Raw genomic sequence first — 27,102 nt, forward strand, 5'->3', positions numbered from 1 at the left:
GTAAAGGGTAAGCAATATTTAGGAAGAAAATATTTTCATTAAATGAAGAAAAGGTTAGTGAAAGCTCAGGTATTGCTAAGATCGCCCCATACTAAATCAGGCAGAGCTAATATACAGCTCATAAAAGGGAAATGCCAATTTTATTTTTACCTGTCAAATTAGCTAAAACTTAAAAAAAATTTTTTTCTTCTAAGCCTCATCTGTTCATTGCTGGCGAGATAACAGAGAAATAATGTATAGGCAGTAGGGTAAAGTGAGTAATCCAAAAGGGAATAGTTTGGCAGTATGTATGAAAAGCCTTCATACTGTTTAAAGACTTCTGAGATGCTATCTTAGGCGTACTTTTTGAAATACAGAAATGTTCTATATTAATCTAAGTATTTTCTTGACATTATTTTATGATAGCCTTTTCAGCTTTTAATACATTCTTGAAAATGATTTGACTATGGCATCTCTGATTGTGAGTTGTAAAAAACGCAATAAATTTGGTTTAATATGTTAAAATTAATCTTACCTGATACCCCCAAATCTTTTCTGATAACAGGGGAATTGTTTTAGCATTTTGGTAAATGACATTTTGTTTTTAAGCCCAGGCCATTCAGCCCACCTGTAACGTCCAATACCAGCCCACCTCCTGCTGCTCCATTAGCCCGGGCAGAAAGTTCTTCCTCTATCTCATCTTCTGCTTCATTAAGTGCTGCCAATACTCCAACAGTAGGTAAGTGATTATCGTCAATTTTGTATCAAATGCAAAAGATAGCATCCAAAATATGAACAGGCTGAGCCTAGTGAAGAATTTAACTCTAGACATTTTGGTTTTCTGGAGACACACCTAGCATTATGAATCTAGCCACATTTTCCTTTTCCTGTTTTATATTATCTAAGTAGAGAATTGTAACCATGATTGGCACTGTTAAGAATGCATCAAATTTATAAACTACTGACCAATATGAATATGATGCAGTACCTTCTATTGTGAATAGAAACTTGGAATCCTAAGAAGATCGATTTTAAAAACTAATTCAGTGAAAGAAAGGGTGTCTGTGCCTGCAATGAATTATTTTTTTTACAAGAATTTAAATCATGAAGATTTAAAAGTAGCTATTAAGGCATAGCTTCATAAACCTAACCCTCATTGAACAAATGCATTATTTTATTTTACCTAGATTTTGCTCAAGAGCTTTTCTGTCATCACTTTAATTCAGTTCTTCCCACAAATTCTTACTATCTTCCTCACCCGCTGTTAATATAATATACAAGGCACAAAACCACTCAAAGCATTTGTTTAAGGAGCAGCAACTCCTCATCAGAATTGTAACTGGCCCCATTTGCTGCTGCTTAGTAGTTATGAATTCATCTTTGATAATGAAAATCACTGGTTTGCACTAACTGAGCATAAATCAGTCGTGCTCACAGTGTTGTCCTTGGACATGCATCTGCGTCACCTTGGGAACTTACTAGAAATTCAGACCTTTTATATCAGAAACTGGAGTGGGGCTAGCAGTCTGAACAGGACTTCCAGACAATTCTGATACATGTTAAATTTGAGAATCCCAGCCCTAATCAAGCTGATTTAATCATACCCAATTTGATTTGTCAAAACGCACACAAGAGAAATGCGTCTTCTGTGTGTAGCCATTGTAAAGATGGCATGAGTGGTATAGGCTTTTATAAAATGAGATAAATGATTTCTAAATGTCTCAACGTGATGGTACTGTCTTATTTTATATATCTTTGTGAACTGTTTTTCCCACCTTTTAACTTTATGTAAACTATATATTCAGTAAGTCTTTTTGCTTGCTGTAACAAGCACCTTATTCTTATATTTTGTTTTTATATATGGTTTTACTAACTTTTGTTTTCCAGAATCTGTATTTTGGTTATAAAAAACGTAGATGTGTCCTGCCAGGTGGTCTGGGTAACCAAAATTGCTTTAATCCTTTCCTCTTATCTCTGGATTATTTGGAAGGCTTTCTGTTTGTGATGGAAACTTTAATTTTGATTAAATTGGTACATATTTGTTTTTAGTTTGAGCCAGTGTTGGTACTAGGAGAACCGTAAGTAGGTAACAATGCTGATACAGGTAGGCAGGATGTAATGCGGATTTTGTAGAACCAAGTTTCTTTAAATCTGCTTTTAAAGTTCTCTATTAAATTGTGATGTTTATTCAGCTCCTTGTTTAGATTTGAGTTTTTGATTGTTCTTGTTTCTTGAAAGTATTTTCTTTTCCTGCAATATTTGTTTTATTTAAATATGATAGAAGATGATAATTTGATTGGGACACTCTCTGAAATTGAAAAGCACTGTGAGACATCACAAGGTATTGTATCAAAAGCAAGTGTATGTGTTGACTAATGATCCTAAAGTGTATCTAAAATACTTTAATTTTTCCTTTTCCAGCAATGTATGGTGTCTCAGAAATCAAGAATAACTCTAAGGTTTTAACTCAGTTTTATACTAATTATGTCCAGTTTCTATACAGGATTCATTGCTATCAATGGATAAATTATAAAAACATAAGTTTTGCTGTATCTTTCATCTCCCTGCTCTTCTTTCCTAAACATTAAGAAATATCGATAAACCTATATCTGAAGCTGTCAGAAGCAGAAAGAATATGTCAGTTTAAAAAAAAACTGCAATATAAAAACAACCAGCACAAGGGCTGTCGTACAAAAACCTGTACACACATTGAGCTTAAGTTAGAATCACAGATGTAGGAAAGAGTTGGGAGTGAGCCCCTGTGTTTTACTCCTGAGCTGAAAAAGAAATGCCACAAAAAATTGTTATTAAAGGGATGGTACCGTTTATTTCAGCTTTATCTTTCTGCATTTTTTCAAAACACAGTGTTTAAAATTGCAACATATTTAACCAAAATGTTAGGATGCATACTATCCTTATAGAGAACAGGAATACATACTATCTTTAAAAAGAAAAGAGACTATCCAAGGAATTTACTTCTTAAAAAATGAATTATTCTGAATAATATAGTACAAATGTAGACTTTTTAAGGGATTTTAAGTACTTATTTTCCATGTCAAACATTTTTGAAGTATGCAAAAAAAGAAAAAAACACAAAAATAGAAATAGAAAAGAGTATATGCTAAAATGTTAAGTGGATTTTGAATTTTTTTCCTTAACTCTCCAGTACTTTTTTCTTCTTGCCAATATGTCAATAATGGACTTAAGAGTTTACAGGGAAACTATTTCAAGAATTCTTATTTTATATGCCCAAATAATTAAAAGAATGATCGTATAGTTATCTTTTGATTTTTAATGTCAAAGCAGTAGCTGACATTAATGTTACCCATTACTGAGTGTACACAAGATATTCACTTGTGTAGGATATTTAAGGGAAAAGGTTAATTTCATATTTGAGGACATAATTTTCTCTAATAAAAGGTTATAGTCTTCATCTTTCTCTTAAAATATGCTTTCCTGAATTTCTAGTGACCTTCTAGTTTCGAACAATGTATTTTTTTTTAAAAGTTGAACCAACTTAGATTTACAGTGAAATTTTCCCAGTGCACAAATATGTATTTTTTACATAATTATAATCATGTAGCCTAGAAACTACTACTTTTTGGCCAAGCCCCTATCTTTCATTTAATTATCTCTTACCTGCTCCAAACTTGAGTCCCTGTCAAGTTGTTTTTCTCTTCAGTCAGTATCCACTCTGTGTTCAGTGATCTTACCAAATGAAAAACATTCATGTTTCTTTAAATATTTTCAGTGGCTTTTAGTGCCAAAAGGATAAAATTAAAGGTCCTCCATGCCCTGATTTGGGTCATAAACACTTCTCCAGACACGTTTTCATGTTCCTTCATTGTTCCAGCCTTTCACCCACAAAGTATGTTCCTGCTTTGCAAAACTACTTGTGGTTCAAAACGGCACCATTTCTTTCATGCTTCTTTGGCAGAGTGTCTGGCATGTATTAGTGGTTAGTAAATAGTAGCTATTGTGATTTTGTGAATATGTTTTTTTTTAATATTGGGTGTATTTTCATATGGAATTTTAAGTTCTTGTTTGGGAGGGTTTACTTTTCCCAGTGGCCTAGAAACAGCAGTTCCTGTTTCCATGTATTTTTAATCACTGAGCTTTTTTTTAAACTATAAAGAATCTTCTAAATCAGAATTCTTCAGAATCTTGACAAAATCTTCCTGGCCTCTGGAGCTAACAAAAGCTCTTTCTCACTATTTGTAGGATGCCAGGCCCAAGCTTAGTTGTGAGGCAGAGAAGGCCAGTACTGCTGATTTTTTGTCAGAATTAATATTAATTTTGTTAGAATTAATATTCCTGATAACTCAAAGGTAATTCACATCTGAATAGGCAGTCACATCTGAAATAAAAATATCTGATGGCTGTGAACATTGTATAGCATTTATGTTTTAAAATAGACATTCAAATCATAGATATATGTTGACCTAGTTTATTCTTTTTTTCTTTAAGAATGAATAATCATAACTACCTTTTGACTTATTTTTACAGAATTGCATCATATATTAAGTGAAACAGTCAGTAACAATAGTAAGGCTTAAATGAGAAAAGCACATTTGTAAAGAAAAAGAAAGGCAATGCACTGTTTTAAGGGATTTTTCTGCTATGAAGTAAAACTACATACTTTGTTTAGATTTTTTTAAAAAACACACCTCAACACAAGCATAGATTAAATTTGTTTACATTTTATTATGCTTTAAAACACTGATCTTTACATGATTTAACTCTAAAGGCATGTAACTGAGTGAAGTTTATGTCAGGAACATTATCCCAAAATGATGATACTAGTCATATTTATCAAGGAAAGGTATTATGGGAATAAAATACAATCATTAGACAAAGAAGAGGTGAAACAAATACAGTAATAATGAGTAATTATGATTCACTGCTTAGTTAGAAATACCCAATGGATAGAAAAAATTTAAATAAATCCAGTTTAATGAACTTAAGTATGTGATGATTAGAACCTGAAAGAATTTAATCTGAATGGTTTTGAAGACATATTTTAGTAATTTTAGCTCTTTAAGTGAAGGGCTTTTTCCTTCTGACATTCCTTAACCCACCTCTTCTGTGTCATTCCATTTAAAATTAAAGTCACTGTGACATGTTTTCCTGATTTTTTGGGGGTTGGGGGGGGTCCAACTTACTTTATGCTCTATTTTTTAACCTCCAGATGTATACTTGGGGCATCTTTGAATCCAATGATAGAGTCATTTGTGACAAGCTAACATTTTGAATCTACCTATTTTAGTATTTAGTAATTGTCCTATAGGATTTAACAAATGAACTGTGTTTATTTACTCTAGGTGTGTCACGAGGTCCCAGTCCTGTCAGCCTTGGAAATCAGGACACCTTACCTGTGGCAGTCGCCCTTACAGAATCTGTCAATGCCTACTTTAAAGGGGCAGATCCCACCAAGTTAGTTTTTAAAAGATATAAATGTGTGTGTGTGTGTGTGTGTGTGTTGCAGATGGAGGGCCTTTGATGGTAAATTTTAAAAGTTTTATTTTAATTCTCTTTAGGTTAGAGTTTTCTTTTACTTATTTACCTGCTTTTTGCTACCAAATTTAGAGATTGTCTTTCAAATTTAAGAAATGACTGTAATTATCAGTAGTGATAGCTTTTTTCTCAGTTTATTTCTATTTTTGTCCAGGGTTTATGGCCAATATGACACATCTGTTGTTTGACATATCTGTACAACAGGATTATAGCAACTGACCTAGATGGGGTAGAACTCTGAATCTTGGTCTAATGTATATCTTTGGTGAATGTGTGATGTTTGCAAAAAACCAGAATGCTTATTTAATATATAGGAGACTCTTGAAGGATTGATTTCTTTTTGGGTGAATGACCACCCTCATTTTTCATGTATAATATTCATCAAATACTTGAATGGCGTACTATGTGTAAGAATATTACAAGCTTGCATTGTCATGAGAGAGAGTTTATTAGTTTTCTCTCAAGATAGTTCACTGAAGTATCCTCAGCACTTACAACAGAGTCTTACACATAGCTAAGCCTTCAAACATTTGATGAATGCATGTTGAGTGAGTAGTGTTACTCATGAAAAGCAGGGGTATTGATATATACTATGAAGAAAAATAAACCAGGGTAATGGGATAGACAGTTACAAGAGAGGGCTACTATCTTTGACTGATGAGAGAAAACCTTCTTGAGGTCAATTTATGCAGACACTTGACAGATGTTGAGGGAAGAACAAGCCCTACAGATAGCTGAGTGAAGAGCATTAAGTCCACAGAGGGAGCAGAACAGGCTGGACATTGTAGACCATGATAAGGAGTTTGGAATTTATTTTGGATGAGGTAGGAAGCCAGTAGAGGTTTGAGAGTAGAGGTTACTTATGTGGTTTTTTTTTTTTTTTAATAGTTGATTTACAGTGTTCTGTCAATTTCTACTGTACAGCTAAGTGACCCAGTTACACACACATATACATATAAATACCTTTTTTCTTACATTCTATCATGTTCTGTCACAAGTGATTGGATATAGTTGCCTATGCCATACAGCAGGACCTCATTGCGTATCCATTAATAGTTACTTAATGTTTTTGAAGTAGTACTCTGCCTGCTATATGGAAAATAAGCTGGAAGGAGGCAGAACAGATGCAGAGAGAAAGGGTTAGCCACTGAAGTCCAGGTGAGAGATGATGGTGACTTGTATATTTGTATAGGTATTAGCAGAGGAGATGGTGAGGAGTAATGAGAGTCTGAATATATTTTGAAAACAGAGTTGTCAACATTTGTTGAGGGGGTAGATTGTTAAATTTGAAGTACAACTTAGTGGAGATGTTGAGTTGATGACAGGTAAATACCTAATTCTTGAGTTCAGAGATAGATAAAATATTTAGTAGTCATTAATTTGTGTATGTTACATAAATCTGGGGGCTAGGTATAGAGAAGAGATCTGATGAGAACTAAATCCTGGCCACACCTCTGTTTAAAATCTGGAAGATGAGACTGATCCAGCATCGGAGTTTGGGATAGCAAGCAACGAGAGAGGTGAGGAAAGGATCAGTAGAGCAGTATCCCAGAAATTAAGTGAATATAACCCTTTCATGAAGGAAGGTGTGAAGCTATATCTGATGCTATTGTTAGGTCAAGAAGAATTAATCATTGGCAGTATGGAGGTCATTAGTGACCTTTGCAAGAGCTGTTTTAGTAAACTGGTGAAGGAGCAGAAGATGATGCAAATACAGACAACTGTATTTAGAAAGAGCAGATGTTGGGCAGTTCTTTTAGGATATTTTGCTCGAAGTAGAAGCAGAGAAGGGAGGGTGGTAGCAAGAGATGGTAGAATCAGAAGAAGGTTTTATTGATATCAGTTTTGTGTTATTTTAAAGATGTTATACATATCAGCATACCTATATGCTAATGGGAAAGATGCAATATTTCTGGAAAATGTTGAATGTGCAGGAAAGGGGACAGTTGCATGAGTGAAGTCCTTCAGTATGTAAGAGGAGATGTGCTTCAGTGCAGAAGTGATAGGATTGATCTTAGGTACATAGACTGATTATGTTGAAACAGGAGCAAAGGCAGAAAGTATAGGTGCATTCAGAGTCAGGGAGATTTGGGTTTTAGTAGTAAAAGTAGGAGGAAGTTCTTTTCTGACTTTATTTCCTCTGTAAAATTTGAAGGAAAGTCATTGACTGCTGTTGGTGGCCAGGTGAGGGTTGGGAATTTTGCAGGTTAGAATTAGAGGAGAAAGGAGAAGGTATGAAAAGAGCTTGGGAATGTGGTAGAATTTCCAGGTAATCCTAAGGGGACTCTTAGTATTGAGACTTCTGGCTATCTGGTTATATATTTTTCTCTAGTCATGCTCAGTCATGTAGCTGAGGAGCTGGGTTTATGCCAAGGAGTGTGTGTGTGATGATGACCCATGAAGTCCCAAGATGGGAGGAAATGAGGTATGAAGGAAGAGTGAAGATTAGTGAAAAAGTGGGTAGGAACAGTGGGTTATGGAGGTTTTTGGTGAAGAAGGAGATGGACAGGAATGAGTTGAGGAAATAGAGATGATTGGATGAGTGGGGAACCGCATTGAGATGATGGTGGGGCTGAAGCGGGGTGGGGGGGCAGAGGTAGGCTGGAAGACAGGATCATTGGAGGTAAGGGGCTGAAGAACTAGGTGACCAAAGAATTGGAAGGATTATCTCTGGATATTGAAATCACTAAAAATTTATGATGGGAGTAGTGGTGTCGAGACAGACCTGATAATGGACCAGGATCTAAAATTTTCAGAAAATGAAAAGGGAATGTGGAAGATGATTTGAAGGGTTTGAAATGATGACTTTGAATGAAGCCCTTTTAAAATGAAATATGCTTTAAATGGAGGTTAAAATGCCTTAAACCATTTACATTTTTTAAAATCCTCGCTTTCAGGTGTATTGTAAAGATCACTGGTGACATGACAATATCATTTCCAAGTGGAGTTATTAAAGTCTTCACTAGCAATCCATCTCCAGCTGTGCTCTGCTTCAGGGTGAAAAATATCAGCAGACTAGAGCAGATTCTTCCAAATGCACAACTAGTGTTCAGGTTTGTGTACGTTTGTGTTGAAGGTGTAATTTCTTTTTAAGAAACTTTTGCCCTCGTCTTTGAAGCAAAAATAATTTAATTTGAAGACAATATACCAACATTATTTATTATGATTAAACAAGCTTCTGCCATCTTTGTTTTGTTTGTGTTAGTAGTGGTAGTAGTTATTGTTAAGTCTTTCTTTATTGTACATCTTATCTTCTTTTAGGCAACTTTCTGCTATATTTCATTCTTTATCCCCTAACTTTAGTTTTCCCTCATCCCATCGTTTGGTTCAGTTCTACTAGTCTTTCGCAGGTCACCAAATTACTACACAGAGGCAGAGGATAAAAATAAGTCAACGAAATAATGAAAATATTTCTTATATATACAGTGATCCATCACAGTGTGATTCTAGCACAAAAGATTTTTGGATGAACATGCAGGCTGTTACTGTCTACCTCAAGAAGCTATCAGAGCAAAATCCAGCTGCTTCTTATTATAATGTAGATGTATTGAAGTATCAGGTAAGTGTCCTATCATTATAAAAATTCCTAATAGAATCTTGCAGATCATTAAATGAATATGTCATGGCCAAATGAAGTTCCTTCCAGCAGTGCAAGGATGTTTCCAAATCAAAATCTGTTAATAAGCCTATGGAGATTTTGATCAATTAGATCAAATTCATTATCTATTACTGATTAAATACTCAGTAAATATATGAATATGTCCTTCACCTGAAAAGATCAGCACATTAGTGTTAATAATAAAACACCTAAAGAGTTCCAAGTCAGGAATGGCAAAAACACCCATTATTCTTATTGGTATATAAGGTTTTTCTGGATGTATTAGTACAGTTAGACAAGAGAATAACATAAACAGAGATAAATATTATAAGGAACCAAAATCATTATTAATTATAGCTGATATGTTTCTGGAAAACTCAAGAGAATCAACTGAAAACCTGTTTGATATAGGATAATTTAGTAAAGTGGTCAGTTAAATTTTTTTCCTTTTTGGCTGCACCCATGGCATATGGAAGTTACTGGGCCAGGGATCGAATCTGAGTCTTGTCTGAGATAACCTCCAGGCTGGGGATCAAACTGGTAGTGCCATAGAGATAAGCCAGATCATTAACCCACTGTACAGCGGGAATACACATTCTCCCCAAGTGCATATAGAACATTTTCCAAGATAGGTTATAGGCTAGGTTGAAAAAGAAGTCATAATAACTTTAAGAAGATTGCATTTCTTTTTGGACCACAAGTTGTATGAAACTAGAAATCAGTTACGAGAAGAATACTGGAAAATACAGAAATATGTATAGATTAGGCAATATGCAACTGAGTAACCAATGGGTCAATGAAAAAAATCAAAGGAGAAATTTTTAAAATTACCTGGAGACAAGTAAAAATGGAAATACAACATACCAAAATTCATGGGATATAACAACATCAGTTCACAGAGGGAAGAAATCAGAGTAATCTCACACAATTTTATACCTCAAGTAACTAGAAAAGGAAGAGCAAACAAAGTCCCAAGTTAGAAGGAGGATAGTAACAGATCAGAAATAGGGATTAAAAGATCAGTGAAACTAAGAGCTGCTTATTTGAAAAGATAAACAAAAATGACAAACCTTTATCTAGCCTAAGAAAAAAGGAGGGCTCAAATGAGTAAACTCAAATGAAAGAGGAGCTGTTACAACTAATCCTTCTGAAATACAAATTGGACAACCTACAAGAAATGGATAAGTTTCTACGAATATACAGCCAGCTTTCCAATACTGAATCATGAAGAAGTAGAAAATCTGAATAGGCCAGTTACTTGTAAGGAGATTGAATCCATAATCAGAAACCTGCCAACAAAAGTTCAAGACCAAATAGCTTCACTACCAAATTCTATGAAAGATTAAAAGAATTAAAATCAATTGTTTTTCAAACTCTTCCAAAAAAATAGAAAAGGAGGGAACATTTCCACACTTATTTTATGAGGCCAGTATTAACCTGATAGCAAAACCAGACAAAGACACTACAAGAAAAAAATCACAGAATTCTCTTGTGGCACACCAGGTTAAGGATCCAGCATTGTCACTGCAGTGATGCGAATTTGATCCCTAGCCCAGGAACTTCCTTATGCCATGGGTGCAGCCAAAAAGCCAAAAAGGAAAAATTACAGGCCGATAGCTCTGATGAATGTAGATGCAAAAACCCTCAACAAAGTATTAGCAAACCAACTCCAACAATACATTAAAAGGATCATACACAACGATCAGCTGGGATTTATTTCAGGAATGCAAGGATGGTTTTTTTTTTTTGTTTGTTTGTTTGAAACTATGGCTCTTTATTTTCACATGGGCATTTCAAAGGAAATCATCAGTAGCTTTTAATATAGAAAAAGAAAAAAAGAACCCTCCCTCCAACACACACAAAAATCCTTGGGCTTAAGGAAATCTAAGTCTGTTACTAGAAGCCTGGTGAAAAGATTCAGTTTAGAAGGAAAATACAATGCAGATTTCTCTAGAGAACAGTTTTTAAAGAAGTTTTTGGGGTAAGACATTTAAAGCTAGTTTGATGGGCTTATTTCCCAGGCTCAAACTGATTTGGGGGGAGGGTCACAGTGCTAGGTATAGGGTAATGGGACAGTGGTCACTGCCCAGAGCCTTGGTGGATCTTGTTGTCACACAACGCAGACAACAGAGAGTGAGATGAGAAAAAAATAATCAAGTTACCAACCACCGTTTTTTGGATCACGCAGAGGTGGTACTGAGTGGAGGTGCCAGAAACTGTCAGCCAGTGGCACACACAGCCTGCAGCAATTCCCAGAGCCTTGACACTCCTATGGAGTGAAACCAGCATTCTTTATGTTTCCCTTTGGGTTGTGAAGGTCAATTTCTTTCTTTTTTTTTTTTTTTGTCTTTCTAGGGCCGCTCCTGCGGCATATGGAGATTCCCAGGCTAGGGGTCTAATCGGAGTTGTAGCCACCAGCCTACACCAGAGCCACGGCAACGCAGGATCCGAGCCACATCTGCGACCTACACCACAGCTCATGGCAACGCCGGATCCTTAACCCACTGAGCAAGGCCAGGGATCGAATCTGCAACCTCATGGTCCCTAGTCAGATTCGTTAACCACTGTGCCACGATGGGAACTCCAAAGGTCAGTTTCTTCATGAGGCACATTGAGGTCCCCACATAGCCCAAGAGGCTTATGGGAGGCCAGACCCTTCAGGAATTTGTGAAAGGCTTCATCCCAGCACTGCCAGTACTCCAGGCACATCAGACCTTGGCCTGCATTAGCTATGTAGGCTGTCAGCAGCACAAATGCATCCAATTCAGCCACATTCACCCAGCTTTCCTGATTATGTTCCTCCTCACTAATATCATAGGAGACTTTGAGTGGGCCCTGGCGGGAGAGTAGGTCCACACCACTGTACCCTTCCTTGTCTGAAGGAGCCAGCCCATACTGATGGGGTAGTCCAGACAGCTCTTGAAGTTTAGCTGGCAGTTTGTTCTCTGAACATTTGGTCTCTTGGAGGCACAGGATATCTGGGGCTGCTTTCTTTACCCAATCTAAACCTTTCTTCTTAATCCAGGCTCAAAGTCCGTCCACATTTCAGGAGCAGATCTTGAGTGTGGCTGATTTGAGTAAGGTTTTCTGGTCTGGGGGGCTCCTCATACAGGGCTGCCCCCTCTCCTGCTGCCTCTTTTTTGTTTTGCTCCCATCTTAACTCTTCTTAGCTTCTGGCTCAGACTTGGGCTCATCCCATCTTCTACCACTGCTGCCTTTTTGTCATGTTTTCGCATCACTGTAATGAATGCCCTTCTGCACCAGCTCAGTGTCTCCCACTGAAGCAGTATTTTTACCATGTTGCTGTGTTATCTCCAAATTCTTTCCTGGCCTCCATGTACCATCTTTCTTTTAGCCCCTCACTCTCAGGACTAAATCATTTCATAGTGCCTTGTACCCTCTTCGAGATATTGGCCCTCAGGACAATCTAGGGACTTAATTAAGAATCTCAACTCAGGCTTGCAGGTCAGACGTCCAGAGGAGCCCCTATGATGAGCAAAGAACAGTACCCCTGTAGCTGACCTGCTTGAGTTCCAGTCTGGCTCCTCCTTACCCTAGCACAAAGAATGCAAGGATGGTTTGACATCCAGAAGTCAAATCAGCTTGATACACCATATTGACATAATGAAGGTGAAGGTATGATCATCTTAATGGATTACAGAAAAGGTATTTGACAAAATTCAACATCCATTTATGAAAAGACTCCCAACAAAGTGGGTATAGAAAGTATACCTCAACATAATAAGCACCATATGTGATAGACCTATAGCAAAGATAATGCTCAGTGGTGAAAAGCTGAAAGCTTTTCCCCTAAGATCAAGAATAAGACAAGGATGCGCACTCCTACCACTTTTATTCAACATAGTATTGAGAGTTCTAGCCAGATAATCAAGGGGGAAAAAAGGACATCCAAATTAGAAAGGAAGAAGTAAAATTGTCACTATATGAACATGACATATGTAGAAATCCTTTAGATTCCACAAAAAGACCTTTAGAATAAACGCTGAATCATAAATGAATTAGCTGAATAAAACTACATTAAATGAATTCAGCAAAGTTGCAAGATACAAAATATATAAATATCTGTTGTGTTTCTATACACTAATAATGAACTAGCAGAGAAATCAAGGTAATAACCCATGTACACATGCATGGAAAAGAATAAAATATTTAGGGATACATTAACCTATAAGGTGAAAGACCTGTCTATACATTGGAACCTATGAGACAGCAATGAAAGAAGATACAACTAAACAAAAAGATATTTTGTGCTCATCAATGAAAGAATAAAGTTGTTGAAATGTCCACACTTACCCCCAAGAAATGTCCATACTGTCCCCAAGCAATCATAGAAATTGAACAGACTATCCTAAAATTTGTATGAAATCATTAAACCATAATAAAGGCAAAGCAGTCTTGAATAAAACTAGAGGCATCACACTTTCTGATTTCAAACTATACAGCATACTTGTAGTAATCAAAACATTATGCTACTGTAAAAAAAAAAATAGACACATAGTGGAACAGAATAGCGAATTCAGAGGTAAACACAAATATGTTTATTCAATTTATGACAAAGAAACCAAGAATAAATATACATTGGGGAAAGTGTTGGGAAAACTAAATAGCCATATGCAAAATAATGAAACTAGACTATTATCAATACATAAAAGTTGATTCAAAATGGATCAAAGACTTGAATGTAAGACCCAAAACCCTAAAACTCATAGAAGAAGCCTAAGCTTTTAACATCAGCTTTGGTGATGATTTTTTTGATTTGACTCCAGTAGCAGAGGCACCAGAAGCAAAAATAAAAAAGCAGGACTACATCAAACTAAAAACCTTCTGCACAGTGAATATCATCAAAACTGGGAAGGCAGTGTACTGAATGGGAAAAGATTATTTACAACCAGTATATCTGATAAAGGGTTAAAATCCAAAATAGAATATACAACTCAATAGCAAAGCAATCTGATTTTAAAATAGACAATCTGAATAAACATTTTCTGAAGAAGGCGTACAAATGGCCAATACGTACATGAAGAGTTGCTCAACATCATTAATCATCAGGAAATGCGAATCAAAACCACAATAAGATACCATCTCACACCAGTTAGAATGGCTGTTATCAAGAAGACAAGGATGTGCAGAAAAAGGAACGCTTGTGTACTGTTGGTGGGCATATAAATTGTAGCCACTATGGAAAACAGTATGGAGGTTCCTCAAAAAATTAAAAATAGAATTACCATATGATCCAACAATTCCACTTTGGGTATCTATCAAAAAAAAAAAAAAAAAAATGAAGGAGTTCCCTTCATGGCTCAGTGATTAACGAATCCGGCTAGGAACCATGAGGTGGCGGGTTCAATCCCTGGCCTTGCTCAGTGGGTTGGGGATCCAGCATTGCTGTGGCTGTGGTGTAGGCCGGCGGCTATAGCTCCAATTAGACCCCTAGCCTGGGAACCTCCATATGCCGTGGGAGTGGCCCTAGAAAAGGCAAAAAAAAAAATGAAAACACTAATTTGAAAAAGATTTTTGCACCCCAGTGTTCATCACAGCATTATTTACAGTAGTCAAGATATGGAACTAAGCGTTCATTGATAAGTGAATGGATTATATATACACACACACATACACACACACATATGTGTATGTATATGAAAGATTATATATGTGTATATGAAAAGATTTATGTGTATATAATGTGATACTGTTCAGCCACCCTGAGGGCATTATGCTAAGTGAATGAGTCAAAGAGAGACAGATCAGATGCTTATGATCTCACTTAGATGTGGAATCTAAAAAAAAGCCAAACAGACCAGACGACATTGATAGATACAGAGAATGGACTGGTGATTGCTGAGAGGCGGAGGGGTTGGGGAGATGAAATGGGTGAAGGGGGTCAAAAGTTACAAACTTCCAGTTATAAATAAGTCATGGGGACGTAATGTACAGCATGGTGACCAAAGCTAATAAACTGTATTGCATATTTCAAAGTTGCTAAGAGTATATTTTAAAAGCTGTTGCCACAAGGGAAAAAAATGTTTTGTAGCTGTGTATGGTGACAGGGCTGTGATGATCGTTTCACAGTGTATATAAATATGAAATTGGTCCTTTCTACGCTTGAAACTAATGTTAATTTCACTTAAAAAATTTAAAGATCTGTTATTGCATCCTTTCCTATAGCCACAATAAAAACACAACAAAACATTTTTTTTAACTAATTAAGAAGAAACGTAACAGTTCTCTACTGACTGAAAGTTAGGAAGGTGTACTTTATTTAAAGCAAGACTCGTGTTATAAGAAAAAAAGCTGGCTGTTTTTAAATTAGCTTATAAATTAATATGATCCTGCTCAGAAACTTAGTGGAGGTGTGTATGTATTTGTGTCTAGAGACCTGACAGTCATTTTCAAGTCTCAGAAGAATAAAGCTTGGAAAACTAAGGAATGCTTTAAACAGTAATGTAGAATAATGTTTCTAGTTTTATTGGGAAAACATAAGCTGAGAGTATTTAAAATAGTTTGGAACTGGTACAACAATAGATGGCCAGATGAATGGAACAGATAAGAATATCCAGAAATAGATCTAAGAATAATGGAAAATTGTTTATGACCAAGTAGCATTTCAAGGTAATGTAGAAATGAATTTTTCAATAAATGGTATTGGGGTAGTAGGCTAGATATTTGGGACAAAATTTAGCTGAACCCTTCATACCTCTAACCAAAATAGTCTGCATGTATCAAAGCCTTAATAATAATAGATGAAACCATTAAGATAGTAAAATAAAGCATGGGTGAATATATGTTTATGATTATATCTGCGTGTGTGTTGTATAGATGTATAATATATGTTTATTGCATATTTAATCCTGAAGTATGGAAGACGTTTCTAAGGATAATAGAAAACCCAGAAGCAATGCAATAAGAACTTGAAACAAAAAGAAATAAATGTATGTGTTTGTATATTTGGTTGAAGCATGCAAACCCTTAAACAGAATCAGTTATTAAATCTGAAGGAAAAGTGTTTGTAATATGTAAGATAGACCAAAAGTTTTATTCCAAAGAGCTCTTATAATTAGAAGCAAAAGATGAGTAACTTGATACCTTACAAAAAAATGCTCCATGTCAGTTGTAATCAGAGCAGTGAATATTAAGACAATGAGATACCAGTTTTAGCCCCCATCAGATTGACAGAAATGTAAAAGAGTGCCCTGTTAGAAGTGTGATCACTTGTTACTAGGAATACAAATTAGTAGCATCTCTTAGTAGGTAACTCTTTTAGAGTGTTAAATAGATGTAATCTTTAATTCATCAGTTCTAGTTCCAGAAATCTGTTCTTCAAGAATCACAAGATGAGAAAAAAAAAAAAAAAGATAAGGTACAAAGTATTCACTGCAGCATTGTTTGGAAACCACCTAAGTACACGTCCGCAGAGGAAGAGATTGATTAAAAAGAATGAGATTGATTCATGTTTGCATGCCTAGAAACTTTGGAATATATGTACCAAGTCGTTAACAGTGAGGAGTAAGAATGCCAAGGGATAAATTTCCTAGTCCATATACTTAGGTATTGTTTGAATTTTTAATAGGGTTATTGTATTAAAATGGCTATGTTTATGGGAAATAAAAACTTTAAAGAATGAAAAAGTGCTGCCACTTAAATTGGCTTAAAGTTTATTCCAGGTATTCATTTATTGCTCCTTCAACAAGTATTTATTATTCAGTGCTTGCTAATTGCTGTGAGTAGCATGGGGAGATAGTAAACGTACTAAATAATGTGTGTTGTGGGATGGGGCAAGCAAAGTCTGTAGGGTAAGGGAAGAGTGAAAACGCAGGTTTCAGTGTAAATGTAAACAGGATGATCAGGGTAGGTCTCATTGAAAAGGAGTCATTTGAGCAAGGAACTGAAGAATTGGAAGTAATTGCACCATTAACCATGGTTCATGTGATTAAAATCAAACATTTGAAGTTGGAAGTATTCTAATTCCAAGCTTGCAGGAACTGCATGGTGACTCAGTTTTTCTGTTTTAATTCTTATAAAGAATCTTAGAATTCTATGTTGAATGTTGAGAAGTTCTCAAACATTACATGCATGAGAATCAGAAGATGACATACCGATTTCTGTGCCCTGTACCTAAGCTGTTGAGTCAGATTTTCTGCATTTGGAGCCAGCAGAATGTGCATTTTAAACAAGCACCACAGAAAGTCTGACGTATTAGTCCCAGGTCTATACTTCTGAGAGTCACTCTTATGCCTTTGAGATGAGCCTGCTTCAATTCATCTAGCAACAGACAACTCCCTCATTATTATTTTTGAACATATGAGCTCTTGTGTTCAAGTGTATGTCATTAACATGACTTATTTACTTTTTAGGTCAAAGGCAATTATTTGTTTTGTTTTTCTCTTTAAAGGTGTCATCAAATGGTATTCAGTCCACTCCTCTAAATCTTGCAACATATTGGAAATGTAGTGCTGGCACCACAGATCTTAGAGTGGATTATAAGTACAACCCAGAGGCTATGGTGGCACCAAGTGTGCTTTCTAACATACAAGTGGTGGTACCAGTGGATGGAGGAGTCACAAACATGCAGTCCCTTCCCCCTGCAATATGGTAAATTAAGTAGATTTCTGAATTCCTACTAAACTTGTTTCAGTCCCTGAGTTTTAGAATCTAAGTTCTGAAAGTTGTCAAGTTTTAGTACATTTTCCCATAGAAACAATGCTATAAAAGATTCTTTTCATTTGAAGCTACAGTAGCTTCAATCCAAAAATAAACAAAACTAGTTTACCATTAGGGAAAGTGCATAACTTCTCTAAACTTTTCTTTCATTTAGAAAAAACATAATTTTAGAGGGTGAAATATAGCATATCTATAGGAACGTCTGTCTGATTAATATTTAGTATTAGTTATTCCCATCTCTTAACTACCTGTCTTGTTCCCTCTATTAATACTAGTATAGACTCTAACCACTCTTTGTTTATGTTTTCTTCACCATTTAATAATAAAGCTATGTTTTCCTTGAGTAATGAAGGTACTGGGCCACCTACCTATACATTATTTTCCTCTCTCTGACCAGTAGAAATGAGAATTACATAATTTGCTAACTATCCATTTATTAAATGAAGAAAGATAAAGTGTTATATTTCTGTTAATCACAAACACATTTTCACCAGGTGGTACTATTAGATTTAGTGCTGTAGTTATAGTAAAATATTTAAGATGTATTTATTGCATGCTCATCCATGGATAAAGTAATAGACACACTATCTGAAGATACTTGTTCTTATAGGAATGCAGAACAGATGAAAGCCTTTTGGAAATTGTCTGGTATTTCAGAAAAATCAGAAAATGGAGGTAAGTGTGTGCAAGGGTTCTTGTTTATAATAAGATGTTACTAAAAATTAATTTTTTAGGCATGTTTGGAAAATTTCTTCCTGGGATCTCATGCTTGTAGTTCTACAATTGACCACTAGGTGGGAGTTAATACCTTAAATAAGACTAGACCAGTTGCAATTCAGAATACATGTTTTTCTTCTAGATTGACTATGCTTTCTTTGTCTATGAGAAAATGAATGTTTTGCTATAAATATTATGTAATGCTTCTTATGTTCACATGCTAACATTAAGATAAAATACGTAATGAAGTGATTTATACAAGTCTAGGTAACCTGATAATTGAAACTGATAAGTAATCAATCTAATTAACACACTCTAGCTCATTGTGCTAATGAGGTCTGCCTGGACTCCTGGAAGTCATGAAGAAGCTTCTAGGCTTTAAAAAGCCCTCTTGCCTCTTCTCTCTTAAGAGAACCTTTCCTTGGTCATTTCAACCCATATTAAAACTAACTGTAAGCAGCCTTCAATTCTGTGATCATAATTTTAAGGGGAAGCAAGTTAATTGCCTCCTCCCACCATGTCTGCATCTGTTCATGTTCACAATGCAAAGAAAAAGTCTCTGCTAGTTGATCACTCCTAGTATATCCCCTAACTCAATTTAGAATATAATTCCCAGGACAGTCAAGTCTTTATAACATTTTATTTGTGTTTTCTCTTAATCAAAGGAGAATTCTCTTACCGTCTTTTGAATGCCTAACTAATATCCAATCATTTTTCTGTTAAGTAGGTTTTTTGCCTTTTTCAAGTTTTGCTCAGCATTTTCCCTTTTGAGTATTTTAAGCATAATGTAATCAAAACATATCATCAGTAGTTTTTTCCATAGGTATTTTTGCATCAAAGACTAGGAACATACCTGTATGTACTGTCTATTCTATTCACACCTGCTTTGCTGCATCAGACTTTTACTACGAGAGACCCACACATTGGATGAAACAACCTAGCTAATCTCTAGTTCTTTTGTTGCTATTCGGTATTTAAAGATTGCCTCTTTTAGGTGGCACACTGTACTGACTTAACTTTAGCTGTTTGGCTATGAGAGACAAAACTGAAATTCCTAGTTGAAACTGGAAGTAAACCAGAAGTCCTACTTGAATTGAGGGCTTACAACCAGTTAGCAAGGAAGAAAGGATCTATTTTCTCCCTATTTAATGAAACATTATTGTAAATATTTACCAAGAAAGGAACGTGTCCTCTGAAAAACAAGACACAAGTTTTCTAACCAGATATTTTAATAGTTTCCCTCTGCTATTCAGGTATTAGAGTGTCTATGTGAGGAAATGGATTATAAACGTGGTTCTGATTTGGTTAGTTGGCCTTTAAAAAGAAATAATCAAATTAGAATACTGTAAAATAAAAATCTGTTTCGGTTTTATGCTGAGAAGAGGGACAGGAAATAATTCTCAAGATTGCCAAGGTGGCTGCTCTTGGCCTGTGGTGGAACTTGCATGGAATTAAAGTTCATATTAAGAACCATAAAAGTCTTAAGGAGAGCTTGGACAAGGATTAAGAATTAGATAGCAATTCATCTTCACAGTTGATCTGTGCCACCAGGCCCAATAGTGTAGGATGGGTCAGTGTTACATTTTCCTCCCAATTTCTTTCTGTAGTGCTCAGCTTCTATATGGGCAATCATAGAATGTCCCTCCTACCACCTTGCAGTTCTGTCTCCTTTCCCCAGCCGGAAACCCTGGGAACCCTCTAGGCTCCTCCTTTTCACCCCTTGATTTCAACTCCTAAAAATCTTTCCAACTCACTTCCTTCTTTCCTTTCCCTCAGCCTTGTTCAGATCCCCCCTTTCCTGTCACCTGGAGTCTTAAACTAATTTTCTTGACCTTCAGGTGATTTCTCTACCTCGCATCTTGTACCTACCTCTCTGCCCATCTCTGAAATGTTTTGTCTTCCTCATCTTTGGTGGCTCCCTGTGGTTATTTTTATCATGGTTTGTAAAGACATTTAGGCCTTGTTCCTTGCTGCCATTGTCCTTTTCTGCCACACTCCTCCACTTGTGCCCTATTCTCCAGCTCTTCTGGTGTAGATGGAGTTCCCTTAAATGCATCATGCTCTCTCAGGTCTCCCATCTCCTTACCTGTAGTCACCTCTGCCTGAAATCATTCCCACCACCGTTTTATTTTATGTGCGTTGTGCCCATAGCTCCTGACTGTTTTTACAGCATTTATCATATTCATAATTCCAGGATTTACTATTTCTGCCATGCTGTTAGACAGAGGTATGTTGAACAAGTGGTTATATTGACAAGAAGGTCCCTCACAACTATTTGGCATGATGTTAGACAAGTTAAATTTTTAAAAGAAAGATAAATACAAAATACTAATGTCAAGACAGCTCTTTGGAATGTTACCTATCTTTCCTTCTTTACCTCGCCCGCCCCCCAATGACACGGCACCCAGCAGTCATTTCCTTTTGACTTCATTCCTACTCAGCCCTTCTCGGGCTTTTTCTAAGCTGCCCTCAGACTTGCTTGTCTTTTGACTCACTTCAGCTTGCATAGAGCATAGGAATCTCAGCAGTACGTACCTGTAAAGATTGCTAGTAAGTCAAAGAAAAGCGTGGACTAAGATTACTGAATCAAAGTTCAGATTCACTGAAGAAAGTCTGGGAAACAGGATGAGGATCCATTTACTGTACACATTTCATGAATTTGGCGTAGGACCGACACAGTTTAGCTGACTTGTTCATTTGACTGTTTTGGTGTAAAAGTATGTTACCCTGTGTAAGTTCTTTGTTCTTTTCCTTGTAGGTTCTGGGTCCCTCAGAGCAAAATTTGATCTTTCAGAAGGACCCAGTAAACCCACAACACTCGCAGTGCAGTTCCTCAGCGAGGGAAGTACCCTCTCAGGAGTAGATATTGAACTTGTAGGCACTGGCTATAGGCTTTCCTTAGTAAAGAAGCGGTTTGCCACTGGTAAGTTGGGAGATTTCAAGCTTTTCAATGTACACGGGAAACATTTGTATTCTAAAGTTACTGAACGGCTGTCAAGCAGTTTATAGTCTAAAGGCATGGAAATTTTTTCCTGACCTTTGGTACAAGGTGCCAGGTAGAGACACGCCTGGGAGAGAGAGTACTCATGGTCAGTATAGCTGAACACCTGTGATTTGATTCAGATGTATTGTAAACAGCAGATGGGAACTGGGGTTCTGTGTCTGTAACCACAGTGAAAATGTCCTCCCTTGAGTTCATTTGAAATTATAATTGCAAAAAGTCTGCTTGGTGTTTTTCAGGACGCTACCTGGCGGATTGTTGATGAACCCGGGAAAGTGGTTGGCTCAAGGGAGTAATACACACCAGCCATTCTGCATTAGCCGTTCTTTCCAAACACTATTCTAACTTGTATTATGTCTTTGAGAGCTGACTACAAACATTAAATTGCACTTTTGAAGTGAGTCATCGGAAGAAATAGCACTAAAATGATTTTCAGTGCTGTTAAGTGATCAACCGCAATATTCAGGAAGCACATCTGTTCAGACTCTCAGTAAAATGAAGTTTTTATAGGCTGAAATTTTAAATTATCTTCAGTGTCTATGCTGAAAAAAGGGGTTAGAGTGTAATATCAGGCCTAAAATTTCAGGAGAGCAAGCACAAAATAATTTAGCTTTCCATACATTTTTAGAGTCAGAGATAGCTTTGAAATTTTGTAAGTTTCATATTGAACAGATACAAACGACAACATGAATTTTAAGTTTTAGATAATGTTCATTTAGAACACTCAATCAAATTGAGTTATGTGCCATAAAGTAATCAGACCAGAGTCCAAGATGTATGCAAAAGTTATAATTTGATTCTCATATAAACATTAATAAAGTATAAATGGTGTTTTATATGATTTTTTTAATCCTCAAGTGCAATGTGTTTTAAAATAAGCTTGCAAAAGACAGCAGAGAATATACTTCTGCAGTTAACTTTATAGAAGTTGTGATTGTTTTGGTGAATTAATGCTGTAGATTTAATTTATTTTTATATGGATTGCATAATGTGTGCCTTTAAAAACAATAACAAAACCCAGAAATGTGCCTATCCAGTGTGTGTTCATTAATGTGCCTCACTGTTTTCTCACAGTCCTCATTCTTCTAGTCGGAATTCTTAAAAGAGTGGTCAAGCATTTTTATAAGATAGTTGCAATTTTTGTAAATACCTTTGGCTGCAATTGGAAAGGGAATTCAGAATAACTAAAACATAATTTATACTTAAGAACCCTGGCTCACTTCTTTGGTGATACACTGTAGCCTCTGGGGAAATAGAACTGATGGTGTACATTGGGGGGTGGGGGGCATTACCTTCAGAGAGTCCACATTAACGTCCTCAGAGAGTGCTGGAAAACTGTAATGTTCAGTTGGTAACTGGTATTTTACCTCTCAACATTTCCCTTCACTCTGACTATTATTGTTGGAAATGTATACATTTATTTACTGAGTGTGTTGTGAGCATAAACTTTATAGTAGTTCATAAGGAACACACTTTGGAAAAGATTTGTTTTGACATTTTCAACAATTGGAAAAAATTATCAATTTGTATGTTTTGTTCTTATTGAATTGCCACCTGCGAAAAATAGGAAAATTATTTGAAATGATGGATTGGGTTAAGCATTTAAAGCTACTAATATTAAATAATAAAAAACCTAACTTTATAGCACATCCTGGTTAACTGAAGGAGTTAAATATCTTTGACAAAGTGTCATAATTTATAGATGGGAATTTTCTTTATAAGTTCCTATGTCCTACATTTTGCATAGAAGTAATAAATTGTGTTATATATGATAATTTACATAAAACCACTAATTGTTCCATTAAGCTTTACAGAAAATAGAACCCCTACTACAAGACATTTATATAACAACTTGCTATACTAAATACAGCAAAAAATCTATTTATGAGCAATATATATAACACAATATGTGCTTTTTTTTAATGTGTTCAGTGTTAGCCCAATTCTAAAGTTAGATTTGACTAAAGCAATACATAAGACCATTTGCTAAACTGTTCATCTTTACTAAACAGTGGACAAAATTATAATTTCTAACTTACATTGTACTCTCTTAAATGCCAATTACAGTCCCTTACTGGAATCTTTAACTGTAGCTGCTTTGCAGTCAAACTGCTTTTATTGGGCAGTTAATATTTTATTATTGGAATTCAGACACTATTATACTCACCATGTTTGTTTTTAATCAAGTATTACCTGAAAATGTACAAATTAGTGAAATGGTTAAACTTCTGCACTTTCTTAATTATCAGTCTTCATACCAAGTGTTGATATATAAATTTGTATTGGGTGCAGGTTACAATGTTGAAGCCATATGAGTTTATATTGATTTTTTTTCATTTAAAAATCCACTAATGGTGTAAAAAAAGACCAATAGATTTTCAATGGGAAATGTATTTAGCAAGCTGGTTCTTGCTTATGTATAGTGATAAACTTTGTAGCTGCCTCTTTAACAAGAATTTGTAAACACAGAACTCTAACAAATGTGAGTTTTTAAGAATTGTTATTTACTACTTGGAGTTGTAATTAGAACAATGCAAATCTTACAAAATTTTGTAAATATTTTTGATTTTTTCATAAAAATGTAAATTTTACATGAAAAGTTGTGCCCTTAATAAACATGTAATATATAATTTATCAGCTGGTTTATGCGTTTTTTGGGTACTTTGTGGATAGTGATAATAGCTATGTCATAGATGTCAAGACAAAGCAAGCTAGGTAAATAAGGAATAATTGGTTTTGAACTTTGTATCACCATTTGGACAGTCATATAGATTGAGGTGATATTTATCACTTTGGCCTTGTAAACCAGAAAAGGAGAAGAACCTCCCTAGAACATCAACGCAGAAGCTCCAACTCCACCATCAGCACCTAAAGCTAAAATTCTATCTAAACTAGTCCCTGAAAGTTGCACATAAACCGTCCAATATCGTTGTCATATGTTGTGTCAGTATTAATTCTAGAGGATCCCATTCCTGTGTACTTTGTATATTAAATGACCTGCCCAATTAAAATGTATTGGTACATACATAATTATATATAATCTATATTTAATCATACATTGTTATCCCATGCCTAAGCACAAACTATAAATATTACAAAATACACAGAATGGTTTGTCATACATAAAATTCTCTTAACATGATTATCCACAAAACCAGTAGATATGACTGATATTACATAGGACATAATATTAGTTATTCATACTCTGTTAAGTCAGCTCTAGTCATCATGCTTATTACAGCCAACAACTTCCCTTAATCCTAAGCTTTGAGAAATCAGCAACTTATCCCACAAACATGTCCTTCTTGCTTTGGCCTGTAACACGTCAGGGTTTCTAGAACTGAGTGAACTGTATCTAGCATCTGGTTTTTTTGTTTTGTTTTGTTTTGTTTAAATGGCCACACCTGTGGTACATGGAAGTTTCCAGGCCAGGGGCTGAATCCAAGCCACATCTGAGACCTTGTCACAGCTGCAGCAATGCCAGATCCTTTTAAGCCACTGTGCCGGGCCAGGGAATGAACCCGTACCTTGGTAGTGACCCAAGCCACTGAATTTGGACTCCCAACCCACTGCACCATGGCGGGAACTCCTGGCATCTGGTTCTTACTTCAGGACCGTCTCATCTAAAATCTCCCTATCTTTCTTCTTAGTAAGACATCTCAATGGACTAATGACTAATCGGCCCATGTGTATACATAATTATGGTGTCAAATTGGAATTTTTTAAATTTAGAGGTATGCTGTGACTCAGCTATATATATGGCCATCTGAGGCCTTAACACAGTCAAGCAACTTGTAGCTGAGCCTATATTGAATATTATTTTCCAACATCAAAATTGTAAGGTGTTAGCTTATGCTTATAGTGCATAAGAAAATTGGTATACACATGTACATGCAGGTGTCCAAATGAAACAGCAAATTCCCCTTGGCCCCTGTAGACCTCAAAGAGTATGAATTTATTACCAATCTTGCCAAATTTCAATAAAATACAATACAATAAGGTAAAATACAATAGTATGTAAAAGACAACTTTTGCCCATTTTACATTAAATATCTCAATCACAAAGTAAGACATTTTAGCCAAGGTCCTTAACAAAATGAAAATTTCAAACACCAAAATTCTAAATTTATGGACTCAAAATCTTACTCCTCAGTAGTTTCAAATGTTTCCACTAACACTAGCATGCTACTTAAATTCACAGAATTTTGATGGACAGGGATCTCCCTGCATCTACTTTGTTACTATAGCTTAATACATAAAGCAAGACACCAACAATGCCTAGATGAGTAACTCTGTAAGCACACAGGTTTGGTCCAGGTCTTTCTGTTTAAAAAAAAAAAAAAAAAAAAGAATTGTCTTTTTGCCATTTCTTGGGCCACTCCCGCGCCATATGGAGGTTCCCAGGCTAGGGGTCCAATTGGAGCTGTAGCCACTGGCCTACACCAGAGCTACAGCAACTCAGGATCCGAGCTGCGTCTGCAAGCTACACCACAGCTCACAGCAACGGTGGATCGTTAACCCACTGAGCAAGGCCAGGGATTGAACCCTCAACCTCATGGTTCCTAGTCGGATTCGTTCATCACTGCGCCACGACGGGAACTCCCTTTTTGTTAATTCTTGATAAAATTATTCATGCAAGTATTCTACATGCAAGTGAGAAGACCCTCTGAATTACCAGTGATCAAAAGGAGCATGCATCAGGCACACTAACAAACAGCTCATGATGCTTAGATTAACCACACCCCGTAGGAAACAGCAGTGATAAAAATTAAACCATGAACATAAGTTTGACGCTCACCAGGGTTGGGAAATTTCGTGCCAGACACCAAGGTCATATGGTTAATAAAGTTTTCAGTGTAAAGTATGCTAAAGATACTCTTATAATAAAGTTACGTTCTCATTAGCCTATAAAAAGCTGCAGCTAAAATAAAAATAAGCTACAAAAATGACTAACAGCCCTGGTTACATGCTGGCTAAGATTAAAACTGGGATCTGACATTCCACTATGTTTAGCCTAAACCTAAATAGCTAATAACAAAGTTATATGCTAGAGAACTACTAGCAATATCTGGGTAGGGGTTTATATCCCTCTAGAGAAGCCTTTTCTATCATCTACAAACCCTGATAAGCCTCACCAACTTTAAATTTACCTAAAAGTAAGTCTACACAGACTATCGCCATCTTCAGCAAACCCTAAAAAGGAGGCATGGCAAGCACAAACATCAACACAAAACTATCAGCTCCAAATGTAGCTATGGGGTGCAAAGAAATGGACTATGGTTTCTTCATTAAAAACATTAACTTTTACACAAAAGCATTTATGAAATTAAAAACTAAAGCAGGATATAGTCACAAATTTTAAAATAGCTTAATTGAATCAGGCCATGAAGCACTCACACAGATGGTCACCCTCCTCAGATACCTAAACCTATATACACACAACTATTTAATACGTAAGAGGAGACAGGTCCATCACAAGGTAAGCATACTGCAAAGTGTGCTCAGACAGATCAAAGTATAACTTAAAAGCACATTGTTTACACTCACAAGAGTTTCATCTTAAATGACCACTTTGAACCCAAACTAGCCCAAAACAAATCAAGCTCAATTATAG

At 35.9% G+C, this 27,102-nt stretch overlaps 1 protein-coding gene and 1 pseudogene across 2 annotated transcripts in view; one reads left to right on the forward strand and one right to left on the reverse strand.

Moving 5' to 3' along the window:
• The window catches only part of FCHO2 (FCH and mu domain containing endocytic adaptor 2), a 131,366-nt gene extending 107,244 nt beyond the window's left edge, over positions 1–24,122 (forward strand). The window contains exons 19-27 of one of the 2 annotated variants that reach the window (XM_047778081.1): positions 589–718; positions 2,261–2,320; positions 5,301–5,412; positions 8,391–8,546; positions 8,920–9,052; positions 17,502–17,701; positions 18,381–18,445; positions 21,246–21,410; positions 21,728–24,122. In XM_047778081.1, coding sequence (XP_047634037.1) covers positions 589–718; positions 2,261–2,320; positions 5,301–5,412; positions 8,391–8,546; positions 8,920–9,052; positions 17,502–17,701; positions 18,381–18,445; positions 21,246–21,410; positions 21,728–21,750 — 1,044 coding nt within the window. In that variant the 3' untranslated portion in view covers positions 21,751–24,122. The remainder of the gene's footprint in view (positions 1–588; positions 719–2,260; positions 2,321–5,300; positions 5,413–8,390; positions 8,547–8,919; positions 9,053–17,501; positions 17,702–18,380; positions 18,446–21,245; positions 21,411–21,727) is intronic. The other variant, XM_047778082.1, reaches the window with a different exon arrangement.
• LOC125126080 (DNA-(apurinic or apyrimidinic site) endonuclease-like) lies at positions 11,137–12,327 on the reverse strand (annotated as a pseudogene).
• Positions 24,123–27,102: the final 2,980 nt, after the last annotated feature.

Source organism: Phacochoerus africanus, chromosome 4 (genome assembly GCF_016906955.1).
Source record: "Phacochoerus africanus isolate WHEZ1 chromosome 4, ROS_Pafr_v1, whole genome shotgun sequence".
NCBI lineage: Eukaryota > Metazoa > Chordata > Mammalia > Artiodactyla > Suidae > Phacochoerus > Phacochoerus africanus.